Raw genomic sequence first — 10,137 nt, 5'->3', positions numbered from 1 at the left:
TCACCCACTTGGTATAATATTTTGAAAATTAAAATAATGTGCAAATATCATGTGTATCTATAAATCAATTGTGCACCATAGAAAAGCAAATTACAAATCCAAAATTGAGAAAAATAAGCTAAATATAAAAATAATTAATCAATTTGTATTTTTTACATGGTAATTGGGTGGAGAAACATAGGAAATTGACACAAATTGGTATATTTTATATCATTTTGCTAGGTAATTGAAATTTTTTTATTTTCAAAAATATTGAAGAAATTCAAATTTTGCAATTGGTAATTTTCCATTTTTATTTTTTTTATCCGGTGTTCACTGTATTATTATGGATTATCCAGTCCATGCCAGGCATATTACCATATTTAAGAGAAAAGGGGGAAATAAAAGAAATAAAAAAATTCAAATCCGCGCCCATCCCCCTATTTAATGCCCCCGACGACCCACTTGTTCACTCCCTCCACAGCAGCAGACTTTCAAAAGGAACTGCTCTTATCGTTCACTCCAATGGCGCAAGTTAGCGACCTACCCTGCAACGGCGACGGCATTTGCATGGTCTGCAACAACAACCCCGCGACCGAGGAGACCCTTACTTGCAACACCTGCGTCACACCCTGGCACGTGACATGCATCCGCCCTGAGTCTCGTCCCCAAAGCCTTTCTGAAACTGCCCAGTGGGAGTGCCCTGACTGTTCTCCTGTTAACCATCCGCCGCCTTCAGGGAATCCAGAGGGCGCCGGAGGGTCAAAGGATGATTCCTCCGGTAGCCTGATCGCTGCGATCAAGGCGATCCATTCTGACAAGTCGCTCTCCGAACAGGATAAGGCGAAGAGGCGCCAGGACCTCTTGAGCGGAAGCGCGGGACCCTCTGAAGGCGACGGCGATAAGAAAATCGTTGAAGGCGACAATGATTTGCTTCGTGCAGTGAATAAGAGCTTGAGCTGTTCGATTTGCTTACAAACACTTGAGAGGCCCGTTACGGTAAGCGATTTCAGGATGTGATATAGAATTGAATTTGTTTATATCTTGTTTGGATTTTCTTTGATGAAAAGGTTTGATGTGTATTTATTTAAGTACAAACGGTTGTTGCTGTCGACTATGGCATTGAATTTTGATAGATTCTGAACTTTGACAAATGAATTTGCCGAGAAAAGTGCTAAGTAGTACACATAGGTCAAGATCATAGATAATGAAAGACTTTGATGAAAGATGACAGGGTGGTTCCTGGGGTTTGTTTTCAAATCAAACAAACAAGGTCGTTTCTGATTTGATTATCCGTGAAAGAGTTACCACATCGGATATTCTAGGACATTGCCTGCCATGTGACACCTTTTATGTGTTTCTGCATTGAGATTACTGATGATTCAATGCGTTTCTTTCAAAGGAACTATCATATCTCCCCATTTATTTGCTGTCACTCTTTTATATTGGATCCGTTTATATATTTACCTATCTTGCATCTTAATGAATGTGATCCTTGCATGAATTCTCTGTTAAGAAATAGTTTAGATTTATCTTCCACTGTCATTGTTTGGCACTTGAAAGATATATATATTTCATTTACTTAAGCTATACATCTGTTATCCACAGTTAAATCTAAGCAGAAATCCGTAGATTTTAATAATTAGTTTTTCTTTATGAGGTTGCAGGTTTTAGGCTCACTGCTCACATATAGGAGCATATTTAGCTTCCTACAGTTACATATTTTAGCATTAATACTAAAGCTTGTTCAGAATTTGAAGAAACTTCTTTAATCTGCATCTCTATAAATATGAATTTGATTCTTATACTTTCTTTGTGTTTTTGCTTGTGAAAGAACTCATTGAATACTTATTGGCACGATGTTGCACGTGATGTACTGTTCACTAGTAAATTGATGAAGAAAAGAAAGAAAAATCTTCATTCTTGAGTTTCTTTTCTGCCATATTCTCATGATTTAACTTTCCTTCCCTCAGACACCATGTGGACACAACTTTTGCTTGAAGTGTTTCCAGAAATGGATTGCTCAGGGGAAGCGCAGTTGTGCAAATTGTCGTCGTGGAATTCCATTCAGCATGTCAACTCAACCTCGGATAAATGCTGCACTTGTCTTTGCCATCCGAATGGCAAAGAATTCAAATTCTAATAGTGCTACAGGTCAAAAGGTGTCTCACTTTGTCCACAATCAAGACCGTCCGGACAAAGCATTTACCTCAGAGCGAGCAAAGAAAGCCGGGATGGCGAATGCAACTAGTGGAAAGATCTTTGTCACAATCCCTTCAGATCATTTTGGCCCTATTCTTAAGGATAATGATCCAGTGAGAAATCAGGGTGTGTTGGTGGGAGAGTCTTGGGAGGGCAGATTAGAGTGTAGGCAATGGGGCGTCCACTTTCCTCCTGTTGCTGGGATAGCTGGTCAGTCAGCTCATGGTGCCCAGTCAGTTGTCCTATCTGGAGGTTATGTTGATGATGAGGACCATGGGGAATGGTTCCTTTATACAGGAAGGTATGTGCCTCTCTTCTGAGTGTTCTTGTTTAAATTCTTATTATTGCCTTTTCAGCTTTCTCATTGATATAATCGGTGTTGTCAGGAAAATAATCTTTTCTTATTTTGTTGCTCGCTTGCTCATTATTTCTTTTGCAACTTCATTATTTCTCATTTATTTCATTTCTAAATTTTGTGATCGACAGTGGAGGAAGGGACCTTAGTGGCAATAAAAGAACGAATAAGGACCAATCATTTGACCAGGAGTTTGTAAAGATGAATGAGGCGTTAAGAGTTAGTTGCCGAAATGGTTATCCTGTACGGGTGGTCAGGTAAGTCAGTGATGGTTATGAAAAGGAAACTGGATGCCTAATCATTAACCTTAAGCTTAATTTCTTCCTTCCCTTTAGTAACTTCTTAAATATAGAAAACATTTAACTTGCATTTGCAATTCCAATATAATTTCTCTTCTATAGAGAAGAACAAAAATGCAGCAGGTGATTAATGTAAATTCATTTTTGTGATAGTTTTGCTCTGTTGGAGTGTCAAAAAAGTCAAGGTGATTATATTACATTAAGGTTATCTTCAACGTGTAAAAAGTTCCATTTTTGTGTAGGTCTTTCAAAGAAAAACGATCTTCTTATGCCCCAGATAAAGGTTTACGTTACGATGGGATTTATAGAATTGAAACATGCTGGCGTAAAATTGGTGAACAGGTGAGGTTGTTGCTTGTGATTGTACTTGCATGCACTTGCTGATTATGCTTGATTTTCAGACAAATGCGTTTGCTAATTAAGTTTTTGTGATATCAGGGCTATAAGGTTTGCAGATACCTTTTCGTTAGATGCGATAATGATCCAGCACCATGGTCAAGGTCTACTCTCTCTCTCTCTCTCTCTCTACACGCAAACACTGACATGTTCTTTATTTGCATATAATACAATCAATCTGCACTTCCACAGCGACGACAATGGTGACCGCCCAAGGCCTCTTCCGGTAATGAAGGAGTTGGAGAATGCAATTGACATAACTGAGAGGAAGGGATCTCCATTTTGGGATTATGACGTAAGCTAATGTTAAAACCCCGACACCCCCCCCCCCCCCCTCCACTTAATGCTAAGTAATACAAACCATTCAGTCATCTCTAGAGTTGCATTGGAGTTCCTCCCCATGTCATGTATCACAAAAATGTTGACACTTCTTGTTATTGGAAATATCTAGTGCTTACATGCTTAATTTTGGATTATAATAGTTGAGTCTGGTAGGGAGCTATTGGTTTCATATGCCTATGATTTTTTCATTCTGCTTCTTAGGAGGAAAAAGATTGCTGGGTCTGGAAGAAGCCCCCGCCATGTAGTAAAAAGCCGGTCAGGGTTGGAAACGGAGTAGATGTTATGAAGAGGAGAATTAAGCAGCAACCACAAAATTCCATGAGAGAAAGACTTATTAAAGGTCTGGGTCCTATACTCCTATCATCAAATCAACGTTTCCAACCCACTCAATGCTATATCTGTCCATACAGTTTCCGTCTTTTTGAATATTTATGGCTGTATCATGTCAAGTTTGATACTGGAAAATTTAATGTCAATTCTTGTTTCGGGATGACCGATGTGCAGAATTTAGCTGTCAAGTATGTCATCGAGTGATGACAAATCCGGTTACTACTCCCTGTGCGCATAATTTTTGCCAAGCATGTCTGGAGAAGGAATTTTCTGGTCAAAGTTTCATAAAACAGAGGACATGCGGAGGCCGGCGAAATTTGCGTTCTCAAAAGAACGTGATGAAATGCCCATGCTGTTCTACCGACATTGCTGATTTTGTTCAAAATCCTCAGGTAGGGCAGACTGAATAATTACACATATTTTGATATAGAGGCGAGCATTCTTAAATCGTTGTGCATATAATGTTTGGATGAATGCTTTTGATTGCCTATTCTAGTAGATATACCAGCAAAGGAAATGGTTAAGCCCTTTCTCAAAAATAATTTTTGGTGAATCATGGTTGAGTCAGATTTGGTTCTATTTGGTTTTGAGTCTTTTGACCTGTGTCATTTCCATTAGATCAGCTGATTGTGTTTGTCGTTCACTCTTAATGTCATCTTCCAATTTGTCATTATCATATCCATTATCTCGGTGGTTATCAATTGAACATCTTGCTTATTTCCAATGCCTGTCTAACTTTATCTGTATTTACATGACAGGTTAATAGAGAAATGGTGGGTATAATTGAATCACTGCAACGTGAAATATCAAAGAGCGAGGAGATTTTGGAAGAATCGAGTGAAGAAACTCATGGCACATGTGAGAAAAAAGATGTTGTTTCTGATGATGCAGAAGATTCTGAGATAAATACTCAGATCTTGGAGGCATATGAGGATGGTGGTGATGAAGCGTTAGATCTTGGGACTGCAAAGAGGACATTGCTTGAACAGTCTGATGCGGTGAATGATAAGATGGGAGTTGCTATTGTTGAACCTAAAATGGTTGACAACAAAGAATTGACAACTACATTGGACCAGGATTTGGAGCCAGCATTGCAAGAAGGGTTTGATAATGGAAGCAATGAATCAATGGTTGGAGATGAAGAAATGCCCAAAAGCAAAAGGGCTAAAATAGAAGTGAGAGAATGAAATGTTTCCTTGAATTCTACAGTGTCCATGGCAAATGTGTCAAGCTAGAGAGCTCTTAGACTCTTGGACTGAAGCATCCGGTCTTGTTCCAACTTATTAGATATTGTGTAACAGAAGAGAATGTTCGCTGGGAGAAACAACATGGGAAGTTACTACAGCTGCATGTTTTATGTCCAGCCAGAGCGCGGAGGTGGGGAGTCGAGAACAAGTACTTGGCGACGTTGAGACTAGGGCTTGAAGGCAGTGTTAATTTCCTTTCAACAAAATAAGAAAGAAAAACAGTAATAATGTGGTCGTAGAGGGTCTAAATTACATTTTTATGGCTCTATGAACAATAAGGTCAATTGTTTTTTCTTTTTATCATCCAAGTATCTAAAGCTGCTCCCTTTTTAGGTTAATATATGAAGCCTCTTCCTTGTGTGTGTATTCTCTGCAATGTAAGCTGTTTCCCTTTTTAAGTTGATAATGTTTATTTGTCTGAGACTCAAAGCATCTGTGCATATTGGAAATTTTGTATTCAGAAGTTCCCATTTTTTCTCCACCCCTTAGTTTTTAGTATGCCTTATTTTGTGATCTCAAATGGCTGAAAATTCGCAGCTGGTGTTTTCTTTGATTCATTGAAAGAGAGTAATTGACATGATAAGATATTTGAATTAGCATTGATTAAACTTAATTAAGGCTTTATATATACATATACAAACATAAAAGACAATCAGAACTTTTTTCCTTCTAAAATGGCAAGGCAAGGCTACATAATCGAAACCGTCTCCTTTACATGAAACTATACAAGCAAACCTGAGCATACATCACACCTGAGGCTCCAACTAATAAATTGAACCGCACAGCCGTCGACAATAAAACTAATTTCAACACTATACGGTATAGAAAATAAATTTATAATTATATCAAAGAACTAAACAAGCAACGTAGAGTCAAAATTTATGGCCTCATTTTCATATCTAGCGGAGATTCTAACTCGGTTTTTGTTGCTCAAGTTTCTCAATTTGGGACTTTTTTTGGTCTTTTGAAAGAGAGTTGAACATGAAGACAGATTTGTCACCGATGTCATCCTAGAAAAGTAAAAGGTGAAAGCATCAGAAAATGCCCAGAAAATCAGTAGCATCAATGTAATAATTTGCTCGAGCAATTAGGTACCTTAATGGGTTGAGTAAACTTTCTTCCGGCAAATATCACAAAGAGTGCCATCCATGAAGCCAAAAGATTGAGTTTTGCTCCATCATCCATTAAACCTGTCTGCAAATTGCAGAATGGGTTCAGCAAGATGTTGAGAGTTTAGCTAGGGGAAAAAAAGAGTCTTGAGAGTTCAAACCCTAGGAGTAAAATCTCCTCAACTCGACAAAATATTAACATTATGCACACACATGTAACCAAGAATTTGCAATAGATTTCAAAGTTCATCACTTGATGATTAGCTTTATGAAAATCTTGTAAGGTCACTTTTAGCAAACCAATTACATTGTCTCATGAGGAAAAGATGACAGGAATGAAATGTCAGACAAGAAAGAATACAAATGCATGGTAAAACCCACTTTCTACGATGACTGTGGCAGATTATAGACCAAACTTCTATTAGATATCCAGTGAAGCTGATAAAATAAAGAGAAATTGCAATAAGCCTACCAGGTGACCAAGAAGAACCATGGGTATGATGAATGTGAGAACAGCAGCTTCCAGTTTTCCATAGCAGAGGCCTGGTTGGAGAATACAAAACTCAGTTACCAATTCAAAGCGAGAAAAGATTAAATCTATTAACAAATGCATGACACTGTTATCTAATTGTAACACAATATTAGAGGGAATCTTCTACTATGGTAACAGTTATCTACCAGAGGCTAAGGCCAACTATTGTCTCCATATAAAGTAGCTATTCAAAAGCTGCAATTTTACAGTACTAAAGAGGTAAACCTAAAAAGATATGGCTTGAAGTACTAAGAAAGGTTATGAATTCAATAGGAGTTGATGAAATTATGATCATAGATAGAAATGAATGGTGGATTCCCATTGATTTTCTTATACACTCATGTAGACGACCCGAAACTTTTAGGATAAAGGCTCAGATGACGACGACGATGATATTAATACGAGGTCCAACACATGGGCAGGACAGATTCAATTAGGTCAGGGGGCTAGGGAATAGCAGTCACCAACAATGTGATTCGTCCATAAACAGATAAAAATACATGGAATAAGAATACCTTGACTAGAAAAAAGCTAGCTAGAACATAATCTTGTTACCTTCTTTGAAGACAGGCGCTCCTCGTGCATCTACATGATGCCATGACGAGTAGCTCCGGGCTGCTCCTGTCAAAGAAGCAAATAGAGGGCCAATAAACCAGACAGTTGTTGGGTTATCAATGATATACTGTACTAAGTTCAATACAGCCAGATGAGCAAGGATTGTGTATGTCGCAAAGGATCCAACAAATGCTTAGTGCCCAAAAAGCTTAAAGTGTCCGCTTAATCTCTGTCACATAGATGTGAATGAAGTATAAGTGTATAACGATAGGCCCAACCCACCAGCTCCTAGCAAGTAAAATATATCAAGATTTTTCCTAATAATTTCACTCAGTAAAATGCCATTTGGCAAAAAAGCAGCCGATCCGGCAACTACAAAGGACGCTGCAGCAGTAACTAATCCTGACCTATACAAAATAACCTGTTTCTATTAATGCTGTTGTCAGTGAAATGGTCGACTAGAATACAACCATAGCAAAATAGGTAAGTGCATCAAGGATCATATTTAGTTATTTACTCGGTTCAACTGATTTATCTGGTGTTGATTACCCGCAGGTTAGAAGAATCAACTATACATCCAACATAAATTAGCCTAAGGGTAGAGAATGTCATCAAATCTTGTAGAGCACATACTCAGAAAGAATTATCCCACTCGCGATGACACAAATTTCCAAATAATGGCCCTGACCACAATTACTTTGGTCATTCTCTTCCGTTACCGGAATGGAGTAGTCATAAAGACAACTCTAAGCCCAGTTGGCAATTATTGAAAACTACCTAAAGAGGTAGGCTTATAAAATTTTCTTTGATAGGCTACTGATAAAGTTGTGTTTGATTAATAAATCAAAAAACTGCTTCTCAATCTTTGGTAAACATTTGTTAAAGTACATACAGTTATAAAGAAGGTATGATTAAAAATCTTATTTTTATTTTTCCTAATGAATTCAAATGGCCAACCTAAACAGTTTGGGACAAAGGCACAGTGATGATGAGGATGATAAACAGAAGCATAAGAAAGAACACAACAATAAGTAGCAACAAAAATAAATCAAACTAATTCATTCTGGCTATAAGTTCTCAAAGTTCTAAAACCAACCCTAAAGTGTACATAAAAAGAAAGAAATCACATTTTGAATAGTTTCTGTTCAAGTCAAAGCAGCAATGTTTGTCCCTAAACAAAATTGGGCAACTTGCCGAAATGCAGAAACCCTAACCTTAACAAAATATCAAAAGATTCATTAAAATTAGCAGCAAACCAAAGTGCCTTCAAAAGCATACCTCTCTAACGTCCGACTGATCAACGGATCAGGAGCCATAAATGCATTGATAAACCGTTCGATCGAAGGAACCCTGTGAGGTTTCACCGAGGGCTTTGCACCTTACCGATCCAATTTTCTTAGCTGAAAATTTAGCTAGCGATGAGAGCTCTGACGGTGACGAGGATGCGGTAAGTCTAGGAAGACTGAGAATCACAGTCGATGATACACTCGACGCCATGACTATACCAGTAAACCGACCTCCGCGCGCTTATTTGCACCTTAATGCTTAATAGCCTTAATATTCCTTATCATTAAATTGGGACCCACAATTGCCAAAGAAATGAGAAATCAATTGGGCCTCAATTGGGATAATGGGCTTGAAGCGGAAACTAAGTTAAAACTTAAAAAACACGCATACCCTCAACAGGGATAGGAGTTGTTGGAATCATTCTAACTAATTTCATAGACACAGACCATTGAATGTATAGTTGTTACATCCAACGCATTAGGAACTCCAACGATGTAGATCTATGGAATCACTTGGAATGATTCCAACCCCCATCCTCTCAATAGAGAGAAGCACTAATTTTGTTGAATTAAATTTCTCTCAAATCACCATGCTACAAACTACCTTAATGAGCCCTTATTACTGTTCACCACCCCAACACTTTTGAGTTTGAGTCCCATTGTAAACACAAATATGGGCATGCTGGACCTGTTAAAAAAAAGGCACATTGAAAATCCGTCTTACATGATAAACTCTGAACACGTGAGTCATCCTGTCTCATATGCACTATGCAAACTCGTTTACGTTCTTAAATAGCGTGTTTCGCAAAAAGAGGAAGGCTAGACGAATGATGTGCTGGGAAAAACTTTTATTAGGAGAGTTGAAGTGGGATGTAGACAGTTCATCCTTGGGGAAGCCGGGCCCTGTAGGGATAGGTGGTGTCCATAGGGATGAAGTTGGAAATTTGAAGTGCATATGCATTTTTTCCCGCAGTATATTGGTGAATGTGATTCAAATATTGTAGCAGAGCTGAAGGCAACACAAAAATATAACTAGGCTGTTGAGCTTTTACAGCATCTCACATGGCATGTAGCAGAGCTGAAGGCAACACAAAATATAACTAGGATTTTTTCTTCGACACTTGTGGTTTTTATTATTTCTTATCATGAGTGTTTTTTTTTAGATAAACGATCAGAGAAAATAGGGACCTTAGTGTCAAGGTTTAAGAATCATTAGTGCACGACTCATGAAGAACAAATATGTATAAACGTGTAAGTCTGTGACTCAAAACGGATAATATATTTGATATGTTTGGGATTGGATTTTTGACAGTAACCTCAACACTCCACGTGGCACCCATGCCAACTTCGTCAAAAAGCCATAATAATTGTACTAAAAGCTAAAGAGGGAACAAGAGCCGCAAAAATTGGCGCATGAAAACCGAAAGCAAACAAACAAACAAATTACAATTACAAAACCTACACTACACGTCAACATCTCGAAACCCAACCATGGTTGGGCCCAT

The 10,137-nt window shown here is 38.1% G+C and overlaps 2 protein-coding genes across 2 annotated transcripts; one reads left to right on the top strand and one right to left on the bottom strand.

The window, feature by feature from the left end:
- The first annotated feature begins 445 nt into the window (after positions 1-445).
- Positions 446-5,624, top strand: LOC120006839 (E3 ubiquitin-protein ligase ORTHRUS 2-like). The gene is made up of 9 exons (XM_038856944.1): positions 446-978; positions 1,953-2,482; positions 2,668-2,793; positions 3,078-3,177; positions 3,274-3,335; positions 3,424-3,526; positions 3,775-3,913; positions 4,078-4,295; positions 4,662-5,624. Exons 1-9 carry the CDS (start codon positions 505-507, stop codon positions 5,088-5,090), a joined length of 2,181 nt encoding a protein of 726 aa, XP_038712872.1. The 5' UTR covers positions 446-504; the 3' UTR covers positions 5,091-5,624.
- Positions 5,625-5,801: 177 nt separating this feature from the next.
- Positions 5,802-7,536, bottom strand: LOC120007033 (the record flags this gene model as incomplete). The annotated part of the gene is made up of 4 exons (XM_038857185.1): positions 5,802-6,160; positions 6,246-6,344; positions 6,732-6,802; positions 7,347-7,536. Coding segments are annotated over 4 exons (459 nt in total), but the record flags the coding sequence as incomplete, so codon positions are not given.
- Between the last annotated feature and the right edge of the window lie 2,601 nt (positions 7,537-10,137).

The sequence above is a fragment of the Tripterygium wilfordii genome, chromosome 10 (genome assembly GCF_013401445.1).
Source record: "Tripterygium wilfordii isolate XIE 37 chromosome 10, ASM1340144v1, whole genome shotgun sequence".
Lineage (NCBI taxonomy): Eukaryota > Viridiplantae > Streptophyta > Magnoliopsida > Celastrales > Celastraceae > Tripterygium > Tripterygium wilfordii.
The sequence above is the reverse complement of the archived record's forward strand: the minus strand, read 5'-3'. Positions and strand labels throughout refer to the sequence as shown.